Source organism: Pimephales promelas, chromosome 6 (assembly GCF_988280905.1).
Source record: "Pimephales promelas chromosome 6, fPimPro1.hap1.1, whole genome shotgun sequence".
In the NCBI taxonomy this organism is placed as follows: Eukaryota; Metazoa; Chordata; class Actinopteri; order Cypriniformes; family Leuciscidae; genus Pimephales; species Pimephales promelas.
The window spans coordinates 11,282,705-11,308,705 of NC_142774.1; the positions used below are offsets into that span (position 1 = coordinate 11,282,705).

At 36.3% G+C, this 26,001-nt stretch overlaps 2 protein-coding genes across 4 annotated transcripts; one reads left to right on the forward strand and one right to left on the reverse strand.

Annotated features, from left to right (window-relative positions):
- cabp2a (calcium binding protein 2a) lies at nucleotides 1–18,266 on the forward strand. Of its 2 annotated transcripts, XM_039689578.2 has the most exons (7): nucleotides 8,780–8,854; nucleotides 10,010–10,222; nucleotides 13,882–13,912; nucleotides 14,576–14,710; nucleotides 14,818–14,927; nucleotides 16,918–17,065; nucleotides 17,498–18,266. In XM_039689578.2, exons 1-7 carry the CDS (start codon nucleotides 8,813–8,815, stop codon nucleotides 17,521–17,523), a joined length of 705 nt encoding a protein of 234 aa, XP_039545512.2. In that variant the 5' UTR covers nucleotides 8,780–8,812; the 3' UTR covers nucleotides 17,524–18,266. The 2 variants fall into 2 exon arrangements, with proteins under 2 accessions (XP_039545531.2, XP_039545512.2); XM_039689597.2 differs by lacking the exons at nucleotides 8,780–8,854; nucleotides 10,010–10,222; nucleotides 13,882–13,912 and adding an exon at nucleotides 1–107.
- slc43a3a (solute carrier family 43 member 3a) lies at nucleotides 17,638–25,141 on the reverse strand. 2 transcript variants are annotated; one of them, XM_039689568.2, is made up of 12 exons: nucleotides 24,839–25,141; nucleotides 24,618–24,747; nucleotides 23,326–23,372; nucleotides 23,158–23,234; nucleotides 22,982–23,074; nucleotides 22,738–22,877; nucleotides 21,425–21,564; nucleotides 21,202–21,342; nucleotides 19,697–19,804; nucleotides 19,423–19,609; nucleotides 19,224–19,344; nucleotides 17,638–18,515 (listed from the first exon to the last, which is right to left on the reverse strand). In XM_039689568.2, the coding sequence occupies exons 1-12, from the start codon at nucleotides 25,029–25,031 to the stop codon at nucleotides 18,372–18,374; spliced, it is 1,521 nt and encodes a 506-aa protein (XP_039545502.2). In that variant the 5' UTR covers nucleotides 25,032–25,141; the 3' UTR covers nucleotides 17,638–18,371. The 2 variants fall into 2 exon arrangements, with proteins under 2 accessions (XP_039545502.2, XP_039545497.2); XM_039689563.2 differs by having other exon boundaries at nucleotides 19,423–19,804.
- Between the last annotated feature and the right edge of the window lie 860 nt (nucleotides 25,142–26,001).

Genomic DNA, 26,001 nt, shown 5'->3' on the forward strand with positions numbered 1-26,001 from the left:
CCAAAACCCTCAGTCTGAACTCGCCCACCGAACCCGAGGCAGAGCCCTTCAGAGTAGAGACGGAGCGCAGGAAGCTCAGACCCATTGTGGCATCTGTCTTCGGTCAGGTATGGACTGTTGTGTCACAGAAGCAGTTATTCATTATGTGCTGTGCTGAGCTGAACTGAGCTGTTGTATTGTCAGTCATATTCTGCTGAACTCTGGCACAGTTAGGCCTAATTAAGAACGATAGTAAACGTCAACCAGGGGTTCATGCAAAAGTGTTTCTTTACGAAGTGCTTGATGATGCGGTTTACACTTTTGAGCAAAGACACTTGAACTGAAAACTCACATCTGTCATACAGTATACACAAAAGAGACATGGTTGTTAATGCATGGTGGGAAACAGCATTAGCAGAGACAATGCTGAAGGGCAGTTTATCAGCATCTATAAGAATATTCATTCATGCTTTAACAATGTTTGATATGCTGGCGGATGTGGATTATGTGCAGTTGTGTGGTTGGGTTGTGCATTCTCTAATGTTTGGTTTAAAAGCATGTCTTTCTGTCTGATATTCATTTTCAAACGGAATGTCACGTATTACCTTGTATGACAGCATAGATCTTCATAGACTTAAAAAAAAAAACTTCTTATAAACCATTTTGCCCTGATCAAAACTGATGCCTAATAAATTGTATTATATTGGGAGCTAAAATATTTTAAGTGGTCTGGAGGTATGAGAAGGCAGCGGAATGTCATTATTGAAGTTCATTGCAACTTTATTATGTTAAAAATCTGAAGAAAACACTGAATGGTTTATTTCCTCGTTCCCTCACATTTACTCTTTCAATTTTAAACCTTTCACACAACAGTAATCATAATAATAATTTTCGTACAGACTCTCTGCTTTCAGGGGATTATGGGGATGTTCTGGAGGAAAAGGTGAAAGTGTATTAGGTATTATCTATTATTCATCACACTTCATTCTTTAAAGCTTGTATTTCCAAACTCAGTGAATGCATTGCATACAAAACTAGCACAGCCATGAAATCCCTTTATTTCACTTTTACTCCTCCACTAAGCTAAAGTGTGATTAATCAAAATTGGCATGAAATCAGAATTTCTCTCACCCTTCAAATTCTCTAACTGAATTCAGTTGACATTCTAACTTTAATAAATTAAGAATTTCAAAACTTGGCAAAAATAACATTAAAAAAAGAAAAAATATATATGACTAAAAGCCTGATATACTAAAACCATAAAGAAAAACAACAACACTGGGATGAAGGAAAGGGGAAGACTGAAAGGCTGGGAGAAGAGAGTGAGGGATGAAAGAAAAAGAATAGGACATGATTATATGGGTGAGATTAACGACTCAAGAGATCAAATCTGAAAACTGATTCACACAAGAACTCTCTTGTGAACACTTCAGCTTTGGCCATCATAATAACATATCAGACACATGTGGTGACGTAAGTATGCCCAACATAACACACACTAAATCTAAAGCATGCTCCTTTTGCTACAGGATTTCAAAATAAATTTAATTTGTGTTAGCAAGATTATGTTGATTGTTGAAATCACAAAGTCACTGCCATTTTACTCCATCAAAATGTCTATGTAGCCTACAAGCAATTTTTGTCCCATGGGGTGATATTACGACTACAGTTTTCAGCTTTTTATTTGGAAAATGAAAATATTTTTGCTTTTTATTGTGCTTTATATGTACACTTACCTGTTACAGTGGGGCCAAAAAGTATTTAGTCAGCCACTGATTGTGCAAGTTCTCCTACTTAGAATAATGAGAGAGGTCTGTAATTTTCATCACTTCAACTATGAAAGACAAAATGAGAAAAAATAAATCAGGCAATCACATTGTAGGATTTTTAAAGAATTTATTTGTAAATTATGGTGGAAAATAAGTATTTGGTCACCCACAAACCAGAAAGATATCTGGCTCTCACAGACCTGTAACTTCTTCTTTAAGAAGCTCTTCTGTCCTCCACTCGTTACCTGTATTATTGGCACCTGTTTGGACCCGTTATCTGTATAAAAGACACCTGTCCACAGCCTCAAACAGTCACACTCCAAACACAACCATGGCCAAGACCAAAGAGCTGTCGAAGGACACCAGGAAGAAAATTGTAGACCTGCACCAGACTGGGAAGAGTGAATCTACAATAGACAAGCAGCTTGGTGTGAAAAAATCTTCCCTTGATCTGGGGCTCCATGCAAGATCTCATCCCATGGGGTCAAAATGATCATGAGAACGGTGAGAACTACACAGAGGGACCTGATGAATGACCTGCAGAGAGCTGGGACCAAAGTAACAAAGGCTACCATAAGTAACACACTACACCGAGAGGGACTCAAATCCTGCAGTGCCAGGTGTGTCCCCCTGCTTAAGCCAGCACATGTCCAGGCCCGTCTGAAGTTTGCCAGAGAGCATATGGATGATCCAGAAGAGGATTGGGAGAATATCATGTGGTCAGATGAAAACAAAATAGAACTTCTATTTTGGTAAAAACTCAATTTGTCGTGTTTGAAGGAAGAAGAATGCAGAGTTGCATCCCAAGAACACCATACCTACTGTGACAGCCCATTCTCACTCCCAAGGCGTCACCTAACTGACGCCTTGGGAAGCATTTGGACATGCTTCAATATCTGACGCTTTAGGCGCCCTTTAGCGTCAGTTAGATGACGCCCTAGGATCGCGTGTACCCTACCCCCACCCCACACCTAAACCTAACCGCGTCCTCTAACTGACGCTTTCCTTTAGCGTCAGTTAGATGACGCCGTAGGATCGCGTCATGTAAGTGACGCTAAAGGGCGCCTAAAACGTCAAATATTGAAGCATGGTCAAAGGTGACGCCTTGGGGTGAGAATGCGTTGACTGTGAAGCATGGGGTAGGAAACATCATGCTTTGGGGCTGTTTTTCTGCAAAGGGGACAGGAAAACTGATCCGTGCTGAGGGAAGAATGAACAGGGCCATGTATTGTGAGATTTTAAGCCAAAAAGCCTTGAAGATGAAACAATACAATATACCAGCTAAAACACCAAACATTTGACCTCTGTCATTGCCAACAAAGGTTATGTTACAAAGTATTGAGTTGAACTTGAGTTATTGACCAAATACTTATTTTCCACCATAATTTACAAATAAATTCTTTAAAAATCCTACAATGTGATTTCCTGGATTTTTAGTTAAAGTGTACCTATGATGAAAATTACAGACCTCTGTTATCATTCTAAGTAGGAGAACTTGCACAATCAGTGGCTGACTAAAAACTTTTTGTCCCCACTGTACTTTATTAGGTACATCTGATCAACTGCTCGTTAATGCGAATATCTAATCAGTCAATCACGGCAGCTCAATGCATTTAGGCTTGTGGACATGGTGTGCGTCTCAATCAGCTCCCGAGCTTGTGAATCAGTAAATCATTTTCACGAAATTCGAGCATTGGTAAGGACAGTAACCTCACTACACATTTGGACACTAATGACTTTATTTCCAGTGACATGATGACAACGTCATAATTGTACAACATCACTACTGGTGCATATGTACAACAGCAGAACTGATATCTTTCTGATATACTTGTAATTTAAAGTACACCACAATAAATAATTTGCTTGTTGCATATACTGCAACTTTTCAGCTGTAAATAAGTTATTAGTGTTATTAGGTTCATTGTCTAGTGATGTATGTTTATGCTGAAATATAATTAAATCATGGTTTGTATTTTTAAAATGTCACATGATTTAAGTTTTGCGCTTCAGAACTTCCATTAAGCCATGAGGAAACATAGTGAGCATCGATGCTCCCTGGTTTTCACGGTGCATTGTGGGACTTTTTAGGGAGTGAAAGTTTCTGTGCCCTGGAAGGATTCTGTGATTGAGACAGCCCTTAAAAAGTCTGAATACCTGATCAGTGCCCTGGCCTGACTACTGAACTATAGGGATCTGATTGATTGAGATGCACCGATGGTCAAGAAGATCGGATGAAGTTCAAACGGAGCATCAGAATGGGGAAGAAAGGTGATTTAAGTGAATTTGAATGTGACATGGCTGTGGATGCCAAATGGGCTGGTCTGAGTATTTCAGAAACTGCTGATCTGCTGGGATATTCATGAAAAACCATCTCGGTCTGAAAAAGAGAAAATATCCAATGAGTGGCAGTTCTGTGGGCGAAAATGCCAGACTGGTTCGAACTGATTAAAAGCAACAGTAACTCAAATAACCACTCGTTACAGCAGAAATATGCCAAAGAGCATCTCTGAATGTACAACCTCGAACCTTGAAGCAGTGCCTCTCTTGTCAGCTAACAAAAGAAAACTGATGCTACAATTCACACAGGCTCACTAAAATTGAACAATAGAAAATTGGAAAAAACATTGCCTGGTCTGATGAGTCTCGATTTCTGTTGTGACATTCAGATGTCAGGGTCAGAATTAGGTGTAAACAACATGAAATAATCCATTCATCCTGCCTTGTATCAACAATTCAAGCTGCTCCTTGTGTAATGGTGTGGAGGATATTTTCTTGGCACTTTGGGCCTAGTAACAATTCGGCATCATTAAAACACCACATTATTGTCGCTGACCATGTCCATCCCTTTATGACAGTGTGGGTACCATGTCACAAAACTCAAATCATCTCAAACTGGTTTCTTGAACATGACTATGAGTTCATGATACTCAAATGGCTTCCACAGTCACCAGATCTCAATCCAATAGAGCTTTGGTATGTGTTGGAACGAGAGATTCGTATCATGTGCAGCCGACAAATCTGCAGCAGCTGTGTATATGTCAATATGGCCCAAAATCCCAGAGAAATGTTTTCAGCACCCTGTTGAATCAATGCCAGGAAGAATTAAGGCAGTTCTGAAGGTAAAAGGGGGTCCAACCCAGTACTAGCAAGATGTATACAGTGGCCAGTGAAAGCATATTATACTTTTATCCTCTTCCCAGAACCAGACTTGCAGTCTGAAACTATGAAAATTCAACATAAAATATTATTTCAAAATATTAATCACAAAAATATTAAAATATTTCAATATATATTGTGTTTCATCCGTCCTAAAGTCACGTGTGATAAAATAAGAAAAACGTTTATTATTGTGTCATTCCCACTCAACCTATAATTTTGTCAACTGAAAAGTATGAAAAATTAATTAAATACATGAATTTAAGACACATCACATGCTAACAGCTACACAAATATTTAGCTTTCAGTTGACATCATTTTTCCTCTCTGCTTCTAGGTCTCCCTGTTGTCTATTCTCATGTTTTGGCCTTAATCCATCGACAGCCCACCAATATACAGCAGACAATCCAAATCTCCTCTATAGCCCACACACATATATACACACAAATTACAGAAGCTGTACGAATAAAAAAAAAAAAAAAAAACGAGACGCTCTACATTTCACCACAGGTCAGTTGTCTGGCTGTCTTGCAATAAAATAATTTAATCCACCAATCAAAGGCCAAGTCTACATGGGTAACCCAGCTGGCTGATTCTTTATTACATGTTTTAAACATACAAATTAAATTGTGTTTTCAACATTCGGTCATTATAGTAATTCACTATGATATTATTGCCATTTTTATTAAAAAAAGAAAGAAAAACAGGTGTATTTTATTTACTGACATGAGAGCACATGTCCAAATTAGTTCAGAGAATAAAGTAATACAAATATTATAATATAATAACAGAACACTGACTCAAAAGTAACTTTTTTTCAGAGAAATATATTATCGTTTGAACATTTAAACATAAACAGAGTAAAAAATCATATAAGCTGTGTTGTGCAATACGTACAGCATTTTGCTATCTTATTCATGCATCACTAGAGGAAATTAATCTGCATATGCATGTAAGTGTAAGTAAATAGGATGTACAGAAAGTGGGCGTTAATCATAGACACCACAGAGTGAGAAATTGTGTGCCGTGCAGATTAACCCCTGCTGATCCATTAATCTTAAAGTAGAGATGCATTAGTCCACTAATGATCAAAGTCTAATGGTTTAGAGTCAAGTCAGGAGTCATTTTTATTTATATAGTGCTTTTAACAATACAGATTGTTTCAAGGCAGCTTTACATTGATAATATGAAATTAAAGTAACAGTATTTTGGCTTTATAGCAGCTCTAGAATAAATTGATTGTTTAGCTAAAGTTAGATTTGATTGATCCTCCTCCTTGTGTCAAAGTGCGTCAATCAAACTTTACAACATCAGGGATGAGGACCAGTTAGTTACCAGTACAATATGGATGTTATGGCACTCCTCATTAGTCGCTCATACTTTTAAAACAAGACATATCTCCAAGTCAGTTTAGTTACAACTTTGCAATAAAGCAAGATGGAAAGTAATCTATTGACACTGACTATATTGCATTTAAAATGTTGATTGGCTGGATATACTAGTCAATATGAATATGTAGCCTAAATGATAACTATCAAGTATCAATTATTGCTTTTATCATTTAAAACATGCAATGGCAAGCCATTTTAGCTTTTTTAATTCACAGGATGAATTTTTCATATCAATAATTAAATGTGACATATTTAAGATGTGAATTATTGATATTAATATAAAATATGTCTATTTCTGATATCAGGAATTACATTTTCATTAGTACTAACTAAACGTCGGAAAACTGGGGTGTCAGGTGTGATTGTGTCTGCAAACACACAGGAAGTCAAGTGAGTCCAAACTTTTGCCTGGTGGGTTTTCTGGGCCTATTTAAATCTAGTTTCATTTATTTTTTATTTTACTAAGTGAATTCCCACAATTCTGTAAATTTCTCCCCACAATCACCATGGAATTTCCGCATGGGTCTCTATCACAAAAATGCTTGTTTGGTGCCTCTTAGTGGTTATCTTTCCATAATGCAGCTCAGTTATTCTACTGGATGTTAACGGTTCCTCTTTTATAAATAGTTCCTAAGTAATTCATATTTAAATCATTCATATATTCATACAAGGCCGCTGCTCAATTCACTGGATTAGTCAATTAACCCTTTTAGATCTACTTTAATGAACAATGTAATATTATTGAAATGTTATTCTATATTTTTTAAATATCTTAGTTATGGATAAAAAGAGTGAGAAAGAAATACTTCAAAATAGCTTGGTATCTAAAGAGAATACATAATACTGCATGGATTGAATACAGTAATGCCTTGATCTGTTCTAAAAACTCATCTTACTTCTGGGTAGGAGAGGTGAAAAGTCCAGGGCAAAAAAACAACAACAAAAAAACATGTTTTACACTTACCTTATGTGCTTAAACCCATCTAATCCCATAGACAGGCATTATTTCTGATGAGTGACAGTAATGTTTCTACTACACTTTTTTTGAAAGTCATTAAACTGTCTGAAAACAAAACCGGGTTCACAAACTTTCTAAATGGTTCATTTTTGTATGTGTAGAAAATATTTTCAAGATTTGTTATCACAACATATTTTCTTTTGTTAAATCAACTTTATAATAATTTATTTAGTTGAGAACTTATTATTTTGAGTTTCTAATGATTAAATCAATCTCCTTCATTGTATTAACTCACTTTTTCCAGTTCAATCGACTTAAAATTTTAAGGCAACCAGGTTACTTACTTTTTTAAGTTAAACCAACAATATTTTTTTACAGTGTAGTTATCACAATATTTTTTCTTTTGTCAAATCAACTTAAATAATTTATTTAGTTCAGATAACATATAATTTTGAGTTTCTGATGATTAAATCATTCTGCTTCATTGTATTAACTCACTTTTTCCAGTTCAATGAACTTAAAATTTTAAGGCAACCAGATTACTTACTTTAAGTTAAACCAACAATATTTTTTTATAATCACATCTTAGTAAGACATAAGTCACCATTTGAACGGCTTAAAGGTTTATTTTTTTCATTTTTACAAAGATATTTGAGTAAGTTGAAACCCAATACTTTAATTTAAAAGGGTAATTCGACAAATTCTCTCAAAAAAAGTCATCACTGGCACACAATGAATTCTGGGGGGTAGTATTTAGATGCCCACAAAAATGTCTGTGCACGGCCCTGGGGACAACTACACTCCATCCCTATTGCTGTATGCTATTATATCCTTGTCAGTTTTACAAACATGTACAATAAGTACTGATTTAATTTACCCTCTGCTGACCTCGAACCCCTGACGCTATGGCTCATCGCCTTTCTCAAAACCATCTGATACCTGCTGTCTACAATCTTTCTACAACCCGAGATTCCCTTATCAGCACTGCCAGCTGCATTGCTCTCACCATGTAATCTGGAAAGCAGCGGATTATGAAGACCTTTCCCATCCCTGCCTGGCCTGGCCCACCATTCGTTTATCTCTCTCTCTCCTCATCCCTCCATCCCTTTCTGTTTTGTACAGAGCATTCACTTGCAGTGCGATTAGAGTCTGTCACAAGGCAAAATGAGGATGTGAAATAACATGGCAAGAGAAACAAATGGGAGGAAAGAACATGCAGAAAGAGAGAAAATAGACAACAGATGCCAGATTCGAGAGCATCAGGATTAAAGCACTCAGAAAACCCTGGAAATACCGTTTCTGGCTGAGGGAACAGGTCTCACTGATCCCATACCATGGCATGACTGTTTTTAGTGGTTTTACATCATGACCTCTTGTTTAAGCAACTCCGCCCCCACTTGGGATATTCTGATGACGGGGATTGTATGTTACAAAGTTTATGTAATAATCTGAGGACAGGAACCAAGAGTGAGTGATAAAGAGGGAGGGGGAGAGACAGAGGGAGGGACAGAGATGGGCAAGAAAGAGTTGGAGCAGTGAGAATTAGAGAAATACAAATGATGGGAGCAAAACCATCTAAAAGAAGCAGTATGAAGAAGGTAAGATCTGTTTTTAAATGAGCTTTTAAAAAGGGTGTAGATGTAGTCTGTAGGTTACTATTTTTTGGAAGTTGTAGTTAAGTAAGACTGCATATTTGGTAGAAGTAATGTATAGGTATTTAAATCAACTGTGAATTCGGTAAAAATATTTATGTACAAACTTAAAGGGACAGTTCGCCGAGCTTTAAAAGTTTTGGGTTGTATGATTTTTTTTAAATGTTTTTCCTACCCTAATTCTATGTTGTTAATTAATAATACTTAGTACTTAAATATATAATTACACCAATGACACCTTGAAATAAAGTGTAACCAAAAACTACAATAATGTGAAATATTATTCCATTTAAGACAACTGATTTCTATTTTAATTCATTTTAAAACATTTTCATGTGATGGCAAAGCTTCATTTTCAGCAACCATTACTCCCGTCTTCAATGTCACATGATCCTTCAGAAATAATTTTGCTGATTTAGTGCTCAATAAACATTTCTGATTAATATTAATAATGAGGAGCCAAACATTTTTTGGAAACCTTAATACATTTTTTTGTCAGGATTCTTTGATGACCAAAAACTTAAAAATAACCTATTTACATTAACTCTCATTTAAAAATAGAATTTATAGAAATAGAAATATCTTTAATAATCATTCTAAATGTCTTTGTGATCAATTTAATGTATCCTTCCTGAATAAAATTATTAATTTCTTTAAAAAAAAAGCTTAAACTCCGTCGTTTCAATGAAATGATAAATGGAAAATATTCAGTCTTTATTTACTCATCTTCATGTTGTTTCAAATATGACTTTATTTCATCCGTGCGTATTTATAGCATGAATACAATGAAAGTGAATGGTGACCATGGCTGTCAAGCAAGATTTTAAGATTTCTCACACAAAGCTATCAGAAGACTTGGAATATAGAGCACACTTCATATGTATGGTGCTGTTTTGACACTTGTCTGCTCCTGGTCTTTCATTAAACTTCTCCTTTTGTGTTCCACGGGAGAAAGACATTTTTCGGAGAACTATCCCTTTAACTGATTCTTTTTTTAAAGTAATTTAGACATCAGCAGAAGGATTTTTGACAGATCATTTCACCACATTTTCAGACTGCGATGTTTTTGTCTGGTGCGTAATGAAATGGTACCTCTTAAAGGGCTCGCCCCTGGAAGGGTGTGGGCTGCCATTGGCAACCTCTATGTTACGAAGCAGCGGTGATGCAGCAGAGGACGATGAGGATGATGAAGAGGGGGACGGGCAGCAATTTGAGGAGCCTATAAATGCTCTGGTTCAGAACTGTACAATGCTACACAACATCGTTGGCCCTGCCTGCGTTTTCCTCCGACAGAGCTTCGCTCAGTCTCAAATCGTATGTACACACACTTACAAACGCACCTTTTTTAGACAAATAATGGTGAGGACATGGAGAATTCCATCAGGGAATCTCATTATTATTGTCTGTCTTTTCCATTTTCAGTCAAATACCCCATTCCTTCCCATTGCTTCAATAATGACCCCATCTCACATTTTAGAGAGTATGCCGTGCAATGCAATTCACTGTTGTCAGTGGAATATAGCTACTTGTCCAAAAGACAGTCAAAGTCAGGTTATGTTGCCAAGTCCTTCACGCAGCATTTTTGAGAATATTTGGTCATAAATTTAAATGCACTTAAAAGTAAAACTTCAATGCAATCCATCACTCTCAAGTGTGAACCAGCCATTTTTAGATCAGAATGTCTTCAATAGCCTATATAGAAGAGACATTTCTTAAGCCCTTTTTGAGCACTTGAACTTAACTGAGACTTGGTGTTCAGTTTTATTTTGATTTTAGAAAACTAACAAAGAGTTGCTCTGCTCGAAAAAATCAACTGTTTCTTGTTTTTCACAGCATTTCTCCACTAGTCCAACTTTGAGCCTACATTCAGTATGAGGAAAACACTGTTAAAATCAAATTACCTAAGACTTTTACTCAATTTGTATTGGAATTGGTGAATTTTAACTTGTAATGAAGTAATTTTCACTGCAAAGTATCTGTACTTTTACTCAAGCATGGTTTTCAGGTAGCCTATACTTTATACCTCTGCCTGAATGCGAAATCCAGTGAAGTAGTTTTTGGCTGAATGAAGAAATGAGTAGTATTGAAGATTGTAATTTAGATCCTGAACCCGAAAGTATTGATTAATGGGACTGAGACTGTGTAATATCCTTCTGCTGTCAATATATATATATTTCATTAGCATAATGTTCTTTTTTACACATGGGACAATCTTGGTTAAACCTCTTATACTCTCAGAAAAAAAGGTACAAAAGCTGTCACTGGGGCTGTACCTTTTTAAATGTACACTTTTGTACCCAAAGGCTGCATATCGGTACCTTAGTGGTACATATTAGCATCTAAAATGTACATATTAACACCTAAATGTACTTATTAAAACATAAAATGTACATATTAACGCATAAAATGTACATATTAGCACCTAAAATGTACATATTAAAACCTAAAGTGTACTTATTAGCACCTAAAATGTACATATTAACACTTAAAATGTAATATTAGCACCTAAAATGGACAAAAGTTTACCTTTTGAAAAGGTACAGCCCCAGTGACAGCTTTTGTACCTTTTTTTCTAAGAGTGTATGTCTTTGCTGGACCATAAAATCATTATACATGTCTTTTTTTTTTTTCAACTATCAATGGCTGTTCTATCAGATGTTAGTCGGGAGGATGCGGATAAAAATGCAAAAACACAGAGATAAAGATAAAAAGTCATCTGTATAGTTTCCTAATAGCTTAATGTTTCATATCAATGTCTACATCTGTCTGATAATCCCAGAATCCTTTTTGTGTGTTGAAATTCTGGGCAGGGTGTAAGCTGCAGAAATTGCTGTAAGACAAGACCGATGGAAAATTTCCAAGAAATTGTTTGTGGCATATTTTTATTTATTTAGCTTAAGCCTTTTCCCCCAAACAATATCACTAAGTAATATCACTATATATTCTAAAGTCTTATCTGATTATAGTTGGCTGAGGATATGCAACGCTCAGTGAGGCTGTTGAACACACCATGTAAAAACTGTTTGTTCAATGAGTGAGTACATACATGATTTTCGCAAAAAATACAATGTGTACTCCATTTGTTGCCTGGCAACCTGGACCCTTGTAATCTGTTCACCATAGTGACTTTATCCTACTGCTGCTTTCATCATGCTTGCCAATTCATGGTTGTAATCAGCCTAAATACTCCCCAGCTGTGTGAATATGTTCTGGCTGGCCACTGCCAAAACACAGGCTCAGTCAATCAGATCAAAATCTAAATCACTCAACCATTTTTTTTATTATCTCACTTATGTAATGTGTAAATGTTGTTTCAGATGAGATTTCAAATGCACTTGTTCTTTTTTTTTTTTTTTGGAGTTATGCTGATAATGTTTAAATGACTTGAGTTTCTCCATTTCCACGAATATGAATATCCTATGACGACACGCAATCCCGTGTGTGCTTTTCTGTCCTTCACTTCAGATATAATGCATAATATCATAATACTGTGATTCTTTATCGGTGTTGCTTCAGGATGATTACCAAAATTGCACAAAATGAGCCTTGTTTATTCTAAGAAAAAATAAAATATGTTGTTAAAATCATAGACAAACATTATATTGAATCCATAATTATATCCTAAACTGAAACAGTCCCATATTTGCAGGATTTTGTGGATTTTTTCAGAAGAACATCATAACTCAAGATCAGATGAAAAAATTCCTGGAAAGGAGAAGAGGAAATGCTTTAACATGCTTTAAAGGGAGTTCGCTTTGAAATTAATTTTTAGTATCTTTTAGCTTACCTCAAGGGCATCCAAGATGTAGGTTTCTTTGTTATTTCAGTAGTTTCAATTTTGATATTTTTAGGTGAAATTGTTGTTGTCTGTCAGTCATATAATGCAAGTCTATGGTCACCACCTCAAAGAGCATGCACAGAGAAGTCCAGATTTAACATGATTTAAAGACTCGTAAGTACACATTGATGGCCTAAGACACGAAACGAGCGGTTTGTGTGAGAAAACGAACAGTATTTATATCGTTTTTACCTCTTGTAACCACAGCCATGTCCAAGTGATCTGAGGGCGCGGGCGCTTTGTGGCTGTGGTTACAAGAGGTAAAAACGATATAAATACTGTTCGTTTTCTCACACAAACCACTCGTTTCGCGTCTTAGGCCATCAATGTGTACTTACATTTACGAGTCATTAAATCATGTTTAATTTGGACTTCTCTGTGCATGCTCTTTGAGGTGGTGACCATAGACCTCCATTATATGACTGACAGACAAGAACGGTTTGACCTAAAAAAAATCAAAATTGAAAATACTGTGGAAACAAAGACACCTACATCTAAAAATTAATTTCAATGTGAACTATCCCTTTTATGCTTTGATATGATAACGTTATGTGTCAATCTCCTTTTAAAAATGGGCATTCCCAACGCATTCTCATCCTAGGGTGTCATATAGTGACGCTTTTGACAATGCCTATACATCCAACGCACATGGCACCTTTTAGCATCAATATACCACGCTTCGGTTATGGGTAGGTTTAAGTCTGGGGTAGGGTTAGGGTTAACCCCATATATATCTGCATCTCATATTGACGCTAAAGGGTGCCATGTGCGTTGGATGTATACCGTCAGTATATGACATCTTGGGATGAGAACGGGCTGGCATCCCCATACCTGTGATGACCAGTAATCAGTTCCACGTGTGTTCCATTCATTCGTTCGTTCATGCAACGGTGTGCATATGGTTGCCCTCAGTGACAATGACATTTGAGTGACAGTTCAACAAGCACAGTCTAAATGCAAAGCAGATTACAGGAATTTTCCACCATCATTTTTATGATGTGGATCCACAACATTGGATGAGTAAATCACTGTGTGTGTGTGTGTGTGTGTCTGCCTGTCTACGTAATCAATGTGCAATGTGTTTGTCCTAATAGTCTGTCTCTGCATGTCTCTTTGAAATCTGTACTCACTACAGGACAGAGATCTACGGCCAGAGGAAATTGAAGGTACAGAAATATCCGACATCACTGATATGCTTTATTTCATTAAGAGCGATAAATCCTCCCACCAACCAAAATAATATCGTTCCTTCGCTTATTGACTTCTCTCCCTCTTTCCACATGGATGCTTACCATTACCTCTCTCTGTTTATATATAAAAAATGACCTTCAGTCTCCTCTAAATCCCTTGGTAAGATACATTTAAAGGAATAATTCACCCAAATAATGAAAATCATTTCCGCGCACTCATGTCTTTCCAAGCCTTTTTCTTTGTTCAGTGGAAATTCAAAGAATGTTCCATAGCTCTCATTCACATTTCCCCATATTGAAAAAACGGCAAATGGAATTGGTTCTTTCCTGTCTCTAAACCTTTTGACCGAACTGATTAAATTTCAGTCCGCTCTCGCACCTTAAAAGTCAGGACTGAGCTTGACAGATTCTGCTTAGGCCTACTATTTGATTTCATTGTCTTCTTATATGGAAAAAAAAATGCTTTGGCTTAGGCTTTGCAATTGCATAAGTGCAAGTAATTTTGGTTGAACTATTTCTTCTACAAATTAAATGAGTGCCGTACCTTTATCCTTCAGAATCCTCCTACTTGGACTGATTACATAATGTCAACAAAGTCAGGAAGATGCTCTCTTCCTCTCTTTCTTTCTCTGCCTTCAGAGCTGAAAGAAGCCTTTCGCGAGTTTGACAAAGATAAGGACGGCTTCATTAGCTGTAAGGATCTGGGCGAGTGCATGAGGACGATGGGCTACATGCCCACTGAGATGGAGCTTATTGAACTCAGTCAGCAGATCTGTGAGTGGGAACCTTTTCATTTTCATTATACTTAGGCTAATTATCTCAGTTATACTCAAGAGAAGCATAAATATAACTTCTTAAATGATCGTGTTCTTGTTCACTAGGTGGCGGTAGAGTGGACTTCGAGGACTTTGTAGACCTGATGGGCCCAAAGATGTTGGCTGAGACTGCAGACATGATTGGAGTGAAAGAACTGAGAGAAGCTTTTAGAGAGGTTGGTGATCTAATAACTGTATAGATAAAGTATTAACCCCTTTATAATCAAATGGGTGATAAACTGAGAAATTAAATTTTCCTTGAGCTTTTGACATCTAAGAGGTCATCATATTATAAGAATATCCTGTAAGTTTCAGAACTGAAAACATCCTTTTTAGTCCAATAAACGCTTTTATTGACACCAGCCCCGGCAAACGACTCGTTTTTCAAAGTGGGGAACTATGACGTCAAAGAGGATAAAACATCACCCCTGATCAACGCCTACTTCAACACGGCCGGTTTAGCCCCACCCACCGATTCGCGCATTACACGCATTGCTAAATAACATAGATGCCTACCTCGTGATGACAAACCGGATCGAGCTACCGAGCAATACAAAATATTGTGCCGTGCCTGGTTGTGGAAGAAGACAGTGGCTTCCTCTGGATTCCAATAGGACTGCATGGTTATTTTTAATGACGTTCCCCTCCAGCTGATGAGGGTAAAACATTGTCCGTCTGGTCGCTTCATTTCATTGAGGATTGTTTTGTAAACCAGACTGGATTTTCAGACCGATTAAGGGTAAAGAACGGTGCTGTGCCGTCTATATTGGATCTGACAGGAATGGTGCAACACACGGACTCTGGGGCGAATCATTCCGGTAGCCATTTTACAACATTGGACGTTTTCAAAACAATTTCCTCCAAGTGCATCGACCGGTGAGTTGAAACTCATTATAATATGCAAAACTGCTATCCACTCACAGCAGTGGGCGTTTACTTCCAAGTCTTCAATGCGAGACGGCCATAAAAACCGAGTGTTTTTCAGGTAGGCTCAAAACTAGGGTAGAAAATAGCCTAATACTTATTCATTTTGATGTTTTTGAATGCAAAAACCAAGCGAACGTCATAAGTTGACCTCAGACAACAATATAATAAAATTAAAAAAGCCAGTTCATGACCCCTTTAACAGAAATGTTTTGTGTTGCTTATGCTTCCTCACCTGTTGCCTTAATTTGATCAAACAACTGCGAATATTATTACATTTTAACTGTTACAACTCTTTTTCCATTTAAAATGTAATTTAGTACTGTGGTGGCATAGCTTGATTTTCACCATCATTACTCCCATATATATATATATATATATATATATATGTATATATATATACACACACACATATATAGATTCCTTATTAGCGGCTGTTTCATTGGCGGACTATATACCCGTCCGCCATATTGGAGCGGTTAAAGCCGGTCAATGAACATTCAAGAGAAAGTTGACTGAGCATCTGCAGATTGCAACAGTAAATTAGACGCATGTATGAAAACTGACGATTTAGCCTACAACAATACAAAGACGCTAACGCAGCGTTAAAGGGATAGTGAAAAAAAACATTCTCACATGTAAAAGGTTATCCAATTTCTTTGGGAATTGAATTATCGGTGGTTGTGACATCATTTACTGTGGATGACGACACGCTGACTGTTGCAAGATGGCGTACGGACCGACGTGTCTGGAGCGGTCGAGTGAGGACATTTTTAAATTACTTTAATGCATCCTAATGCTGTTCACAGCCGGGTATAGCCATGATAGACTTTAAAATCTATAGCAGAAAATCACTAAAAAGCACTAGTAGTCAATGAATAGTTTCAACGCATTCTCACCCCAAGGCGTCACCTTTGACCATGCTTCAATATTTGACGTTTTAGGCGATCCTACGGCGTCATCTAACTGACGCTAAAGGAAAGCGTCAGTAGAGGACGCGGTTAGGTTTAGGTGTGGGGTGGGGGTAGGGTACACGCGACGCCTAGGGCGTCATCTAGCTGACGCTAAAGGGCGCCTAAAGCGTCAGATATTGAAGCATGTCCAAATGCTTCCCAAAGCGTCAGTTAGGTGACGCCTTGGGGGTGAGAATGGGCTGATAGTTTGGCGTATTGTATTCCAAAGTCGAAGTCACACTTTTTTTTTCTCTGTAAACTAATCTTTTAATTGATCTCTTTCTCTCAGTTTGATTCCAATGGTGATGGCCAGATCAGTCTGGCTGAACTGAGGGAAGCCATGAAGAAGCTGATGGGAGAGCAGCTCAACCACAAAGAGATTGATGAAATCCTCAGGGATGTTGACCTCAATGGAGACGGCCTGGTTGACTTTGAAGGTTAGAAAGAAAATTGTTCTCTTCTTGAATTTGATAGAACTTAGAGAAGTTCTATTTTTAGATTATATATATATATATATATATATATATATATATATATATATATATATATATATATAGTATAAACCAAAGCTGTTCTTGCACTAATGTACATTTGCAAACCAAGTACTTTGATAATTCAGCTGGAACTTTTCCCCTCTCATTATTTCTGTTTAGTTCATTATGTTTAATGGATGACACTGCATGCATTCATTTTAAATTAGAAATACAATTTCCCTTAAGCTTATGACATGAAAAAGCATTTTTTTTAATAACTTAAAACTTACTCCCCTGGCCAAAAAGACCATTCATTTAAACTGAGGGGACTTACACATAATGTAACAAATATATATGCATGGACAAACTAACTATTTTTCACCTTACCCTTCACAGAGTTTGTCCGAATGATGTCTCGCTAACTTAGAAGACACATGACAAAGGGAGAAAGCCATCAGTTTGCCAACTCCTAATGTGAAGAGTGAAATAATATGCGTCTCCTTTAATTAACTACCTTATGTAATTACACCATACTCTTTCCATACAGAGACCTTTATTTCACACATGGGCTTGATTTTATGACAAAGAGGAAAACTATGGTCTGACCAACTAACCATGACCTAGTCCAAAGAACACAACAACTTAACTAATTTATTAAAGTTTCAGAATTGTAAGGGGACCACAGTCTGTATAGCACACATTATCTACAAAAGTATGCTATAAAAAATTAATTTTAACTACTGACATTTGTATACAAGATGTACATGGTCATTGTGGATTGACAATGCAAAGGCAGATATAAATCAGTATTATGTGTGTTTGTGGGTCTAGAGTTCCTGTATGATGCTTTTAGGGCTTTGTTATGCTTTCCATGTGGGAACCACAGGACATTAGCATGCAAAACTGGTTATCGTACAACTACGGAAGAGTCTGGAATTACTGAACACAATTGCCATGGAGATCCCTTGTAAGAACCTGTTTCTGACACCCATGTGATCTCCCTTTGCAAACGTTTGTGTTTAAACCAATTTTGTTCTTTCTAACTGTTCTTGCAAACAGCACTGAACTATAAAAAACCATATTTTAATATTTTTATTGTTATTTCTGTATTCATAAATATTGTAAATATTCAATAACTAATTCAATTAAATGGAATTCGTTTAAACCTCTGACTGTTAACTCTTATTTCTGATTTTACTATTCCCTTTGTCATTTACAAAAGCTAAGGCCAAGACCGATCTGCATAATCAAGTATTTGACCTATTTTAAATTAATACATTGATATGTCGTGTATAGAGACTTCTAAAATGCTCTGTGAATTCTCTCTGTGTTTTGCCAGTTCTCTGCAGTGACGAAACACATAGACTGGATGAATGAAGGCCAGTAGAGTCAGGACAGTCAAGATGATGTTCACCTACAGAAATAGAAAAGTTAGTGATTATGTCCAGTTTACACAGGAAGAATTAATACTATTTTAATATTTTAGACTTAACTCACTTTTATTTAACCATATAACTTAGTTGCAGGTATTGTATGGAAGCCCATTTCTCGCCGTAATCAATTTTTATGCTTTGGACATAAAAAGATATACTGATGCCTTAAACACGTTTACACTCAGAAATTGCTAGTAAATTACGGCAAGTAACACATTTGAATTAAACGTGAAATATTGAAGTAGAAACATGTGTTCTTGTAAAATGTACTTTTTGACAACATAAAAAAGTGATAATTATGATATAAAAAGTGGAAATTGAGATAAAAGCTATATTCTGACATTTAAAAATATATATTTTATGTCATAATTATGACTTTGTATGTCATAATCTATTACTTTTTATGTCATAATTATGATTTACTGAAGCATTTTTGTCTTCCAGAAACTGGCATCAACATCTAGCAGCCCCAATAAAGTATTTCAAACCTTAAATGAACACTTATAATGTATGAATTTACATTATATTTGATAACAAAATATTTTCTCCTTTTCTCAGAACTAAGTTCACATCAACAGACATGTTTCACTTACATTTGTGAACCAGAAAGCGTGACAATAATTTTTGTCTTTATTTTTACAAAACAGGATCTTTAAAACTTTTTTGGGGGGGTGAAATGTTTCGCTTACATAGAAGGGGTCTCCTCCAAGAACTTTGTTGAGGGCGAAGCAGGGATACTGCAGTAATGACACCACAGCTGATAGGGACATCACTAGCCCATACAGCTTTCCAAAATGGCGGGCCGGAAACCTGTAGGAATTCAGATTCACTACGCTCAGTCTGCCAATCAAGTGACAATCGAGATATTTATATATCACATTTCCTTACGCTATGCTGATGAATGCAGCGTTCCCTCCATAGAGAAAAGAGCGGTTAAGGACCTGAAGGATGAATGTGACGTACTGGAGAGGGAGGAACGGAATGCTTGCACTGATGGAGAACAAGAGGCACTGCAGAGAGGTGAGGAGGAGAGACAGAACGGACGAGTGCAGGTCTGCTTCTCGTTCTGACATGCCTGCAAAAAGATGAGGGAGTGAGAAATGGATCTTGTGTAAAGGTGCGTTGTTAGAAGTCAGATCTTTAGATTTCTCTGTCAGCTGACCTGGACCAAGGGGTTTTCTTTTGTGTCTGTCCATAAGCAGGCCATTCCAGGGAGCACAGAGAACTCCACAGAGCTGGGTGAAAGCAAACGCATTGGTGTACTCGCTCACTGAGAATGAAAAAGAGATCATAGCCATAACCTATCAATTCTGCACCTATCACAGTAAGGCTTAAGCAGGTGAGATACCAATGCCATTCAGAATTGTAATGATAATTGAACAAAATCCAATTAAATTCTTGAATTTGAGCTGGTGTATCAAAAAGGATGCAGAATTGTAATTCGATTTTGTAATTAAATGTAGAATCAGAATCAGTATATTATAGTATAGTTTTATTGCATTTTCTTGTAAAAAATATACACAAGAATATTAAAGGAGTAGTTCACTTTTTTAAAAAAACTTTTGCTGATATTTTACTCACCCCCATGTCATCCAAGATGTCCACGTCTTTCTTTCTTCAGTCGAAAAGAAATGAAGGTTTTTGATGAAAACATTCCAGGATTTTCTCCATGTAATGGACTTCAATGGGAACCAAACGGTTCAAGGTCCAAATGAGAGTTTCAGTGCAGCTTCAAATGGCTTTAAACAACACCAGACGATGAATAAGGGTCTTATATAGCAAAACGATAGGTCATTTGAAAAATATATTAATAAGTTTAAGTTTTATAAGCACAAATGTTTGCCTTGCTCTGTTCTGTAGTTCCGTTCGTGACTCTCCTGTTCAAACTCGTTCATCAAAATGACCAGATCTTTTTTCGAGTCATGACTCGAATGGTCCAGATGAGACCCTTATTCATCACCCGATGTCGTTTAAAACCATTTGAAGCTGCATTGAAACTCTCATTTGGACCTTGAACCGTGTGGTTCCCATTAAAGTCCATTATATGGAGAAAATCCTGGAATGTTTTCATCAAAAACCTTAATTTCTTTTCGACTGAAGAAAGAAAGACATGGATATCTTGGATTATCAGCAAGTTTTTTTTTTTAAAGTGAACTACTCCTTTAAGCAACAAAAACTGTCTTTAACATTGATAATAATGAGCAATCAGCATATTAAAATGATTTCTGAAGGATTGTGTGACATATTGATGCTGAAAATTCAGCTTTGCTATCACAATATTTTAAATTTTAAAATATATTACAATAAAAAACAGAAATTTTAAATTGTAATAATATTTCATAATATTACTGTTGTTGTTTTTTGAACGCGAAAAAAAAAACATAGCCTTTGTGAGAAAATGAGACTTATTTACATATTTACATATAACACATATTTAAAAAGGATTAAATATTTAATATATTAAAATCTACAAGTTCATGGAGCATGGTGCAAAATTACTTTATTAGCCAAATGCTTAAATTCACCCCAAAGTCTGATGTGTGACTGTGTTGAATTAATCTTCCTGTCAATCCAATTTAAATTCCAGTTCCAGAAAGTCCTACCATTAACAAAGAATTACAGAATTAATTAAAAAGCATCATCGTAGATAGAAAATAATTTGTTTACCAATGACTGGGTCTTGGTTGGCCAGTCTGTTCAGCATTGGATTCAGAGTTCCGATGAAGAAATAATGGCGAAGCTGCATTACTGACAGCCATATGAGGTGCCACAGGAAGAACCAGGACAGAACACAGCTCCTAAAACTGTCTACAGAAAAAAATACTTTAAGTCAGCAATTGTGTACCTCTTATTTTCTTCCAAAGTAGGATCTAGGATGGCCAAGCAGCACCTTTCTCAGAGTTGTGTGTTTGCTGTAGTGAGTCGGTCTCCAGTGGCTCATCATCTGCACCTCTTCCTCTGTCTGAATTCGGGTCCTGCTTTGCCTCGTACTCCTCAACGTTGTAGCTATTTGATTTAGCACAGCTCATCCTGTATATAAGGATTTGCATTGATTTTGAGCTACTAATACTAATATTACGAGTCTGAATGATGTACTATAAACTTAAAAATAAATGGGTAACACTTTACAATAAGGTTCATTAGTTGACATTAGTTAACTACCATAGTTAATATGAACTAAGAATGAACAATACTTCTTGCCTTGGCTTTTGGCTTGCTTAGTTGGGGACATTTAATATTCAACAATATTATTGATCTGTGTTGTTCTTATTATCAATGTGAAGCTCCTTTGATACAATCTGTATTGTAAAAAGCACTATATAAATAAAGGTGACTTGACTTCTTCAGCGTTTATTAATCTTAGTAAATATTAATTTTAACATTTACTATTATTCCGTTATTAAAATCAAAGGTTGTATTTGTTAACATTAGTTAATGCACTGTGAACTAACATGAACAAACAATGAACAGCTGTTTTATTTTATTAAATAATATAATATACAACAAAGATTAATATTTACTGTAACAAATGTGTCATTGTTATTTCACGTTAGATAATAGATTAACTAATGTTAACTTCACTCTAAAAAAATGCTGGGTTGTTTCAACCCAAATTTGGGTCAAATATGGAAAAACCCAAATGTTGGATTAAAAATGTAATTAAAAAAATTACAGCTGAGAGTGAAATTTGAAGTTGGGTTAAAATTTTAAATTACATTTTTAACCCAACATTTGGGTTTGTCCATTTGACCGAAATTTGGGTTGAAACAACCGAGTCTTTTTTAGAGTGTAATGAGCCTAGTTGTAAAGTGTTACCAATAAATGTTCTTTATTTGAATCAATGATGAAGAACCTTTAACATCCATGGAATATTTCCGAAAGGTTCTTTGAAAATGTTTCTTTAAAATTATTAAATGTTCATCACACTAAGAAAAAAGTGTACTTTTAAGTACAGACCACTGAAAGGTTCTTTAGGGGAACCAAAACTGCTCAAGAAACATTTATTATTATCATCAATTTTTAAAACTGCTCAATATTGATTAATAGAAAGTTCGAAATAACCGCATATATTTAAAATAGATATCTTCTGTAACAATGTAAAAGTCACTTTTGATATAATGCATTTTTGACAAATAAAAGAAATCATTTTACTGACCCCAAACTTTCAAAAGGTCCTATAAATCCACTTGTCGTTTCACTCACCCATATTTGTAGTTCTCTGGGATGGGATAGGGAATGTGTGATGTTGGCATAAGGAAGAGAGTCCGGAGAAGATGAATAAGATTACAGGTCGAGAGGAAGAGGAATGAAGAGCGAAGAGAGACCCCTTTCTCATAAAGCACCTTCAGAAATGGTTTTACAGGGTTTCATGGGTTGCATGAACAGCTGATAAAAACGTTGCATAGGTCTATATGTGTGTGTGTGTGTGTTTGTTTGTGATGATTACCTTAATGATCAGAAAGATAACTGATGAAGAGTCAAAGGCCCCATTATAGACTGTGATAATGGTTGATCTATGAGTGACAAAAAGGTTCCCCACCTGTAATGAGGATAATTCAAATAAGCAATTTAGCATACCCTTATTGTATTGCATGTATGAACTATAATCATTCATGAACATACCTGCATATTTGTCATTAGAAATAAAATCCCCCCTACAGCTATGAAGGACAGAGCAGGAAAAAGCAAAAAAGAGAGAACTGTTTGAGGAAAAAGAGAGGAAAATTAGTCATACCGAATAGGCCCGTGACATGTGTGATTATTAGTTCACTTTTTTCAGTCAGTCTTTACCTTTATTGGAGAATGCCACAATTAAAGTGCCGGTGGTATAAAGAAATCTACAAAAACAATGATTATATCATTAGCATTAGCATAACAGTGGAAAGAAACTTTGTGTTTATGGTTGATGTGACCGAGGGGTAGTAAGTAAATGGTAAAAAGGGTTGGACCAAGGACGGACCCCTGTGGAGTGCCACAAGGGTCCGTCCTTGGTCCAACCCTAAACCTCATGTCATCCAAGATGTCCATGTCATTCTTCCTTTAGTCGAAAAGAAATTAAGGTTTTTGATGAAAACATTCCAGGAATGTCATTTCATCAAAATGAACGAATCTTTTTTCGAGTCATTTGGTTCATTTAGCGAACGAAATGAACGAAATGACTCGAAAAAAGATTTGTTCGTTTTGATGAACGAGTTCGCACAGGAGAGTCATTTATTTATTTTTGAAATGGCCGATCGTTTCGCTATAGATAAGATCCTTATTCATCGTCTGGCATCGTTTAAAGCCCTTTGAACAGTTTGCAGTTTGCACTGAAACTCTCATTTGGACCTTGAACCGTTTGGTGCCCAGTAAAGTCCATTAAATGGAGAAAAATCCTGGAAGGTTTTCGTCAAAAACCTTAATATCTTTTCGACTGAAGAAAGAAAAACATGGACATCTTGGATGACATGGGGGTGAGTAAATTATCAGCAAAAGTTTTTTTTAAAAGTGAACTACTCCTTTAAAATTTGGATCACAGCTTGGTAAGCAATTTTACAGTCCAAATTTTGCACAACATATATTGTATCAAATAAAAAATAAAAAGGTTTTGTTCAGTATATTTGCTTTACGGTAAACTTAAAAAATTCCATTACTTTTTTACATTTTCATTTTTTTAAGTGCTCTCTGACTTTTACGATAATCTTCTGAGTTTAAAAAGAGACCAACCTTAGGCCTGTATTCCAAAGCATTCATGATGAACTAAAACCAGATCTATGCCAAAAAAGAGGGGTGACCGTAAACAGGTTAAATGCTCAAATATTATTGGGGCGATTCAGTGTTTCCCTTTTTGTAAGTTTTAAGAACAAGTGGCAACTAACATTACACAACTGCAAATATTTGTGGCAGTTTTACTTAGGGTCTGTTTTTTAATGTCTGCAATGCACAAAGCTCTGTTTTTGGAGTCCAGTCAAACGCCCACGATGAGTTATCTGCTTAAAGCACACCCCACTCACAATCAGATACACTTCTTGCCTCCACTGCAGAGACACTTGCCTTAATTCTTGCCTGATCTCTGTTTTACATCCTACAAGGGACTAACTCACATGGCCAAAAACCGCGTTGCCATCGTGCCAAAGTGGTCGTAGACAAATCCGTTGGGCAGAGTGAGAAAGTTGTTCATGAACGAGGCCACGGTAAAGACCGATGAGAAATTCTCATCTTGCAGACTGCAATCTAAAGCGAAAACAGATAAGCAATGCACCAAAAGCATAAAATTAAGTGAACCATCTAATACAATAAAAGCAACCATTGTAAATGACCTCACCTGAGCCAAGTTCTCCTCTAGCATCTGTCACATTGATGCATAGATCGCTGAAGTAGCCATCTGTCTTCAGGACAAACACGAGAGACGCCCAGCCAAACACGACTCCAGCGAAACACAAGCACTCCAGCAGTCCTGTAGCCAGAGTCAACTTATACCTCATCCCCATCCCAGATGATCCCTTGCATCCCAGCATCCTCTGCGTCCACGCCGTCAGGGTCAGGAACACTTTTAGATCCACTTGTATAGGAAAGCACACTTGCCAATCTGTTTAAATGAGCTGATCCATTTCTCTTGTTTGTGTGTTACAGCTTGCTCATATTTGACCAGAAACACACCATGCAAGCCAATATATGGTGGTAGAGATAAAGCTTGTCACGTGTTTGAACTAAATTTAAGTTGTGCATGCTCTTCTCAAGGGAGCGGGCTTTAGATCTGCTGCTGAAAACAACTTGACAACATTTAAGGTGCATTCATAAAGATTCACTGCAGGGTGGGATTTATTATTTTAATGGCTATTTGTGTGATCCCATTTATGCATGTTTGTTTTCAGCATCTTTTTATGCAAATCTCACCCTCTTTACGCATGTGTCTGAAGTTTATGTAAAACTGCAAGAAGACAAAACAGACAAAGAAATGTTTTAGTTCAAATTTTACTGGTGCTATACCATGTAATCAATATAAAGAATTCTGCCAAAACACACATCTGTCAGATCATTACATGGCCTCCAAAAATACTTGATTCTAATTGGTCAGCACTGAGTGGTGAAGTGTTTTGTATAATGACCCCTAAACTGGATATTTACCTGTGCTACTTTTGTATTACTTTTGTCTTTTTTGCACTGCAAATTACAATCTTCACCTAGCACCAAATTGGGGTCATGAGGCATATTGTCTGTAATAACAATAGATCAGAGGTTATTTAATTATATGGCGAGCATTAAACAAAACAGCTAAAATTTTGAACAATACAATAATAATAATACATTAAAAGTGTTAGGAAGATTGTTTTCATATGTCATTTTTACATTATATATTTAAAAAAAATTAAATTTTGCATTCGGATTGGAACAGACGTTGTGATAGCCCTTTCTTGTTGTGATACAATTGTTAAAGATTACGCGGGTATTTGAACTTTTTTTTTTTTTTTTTTTTTAAAGATGTGC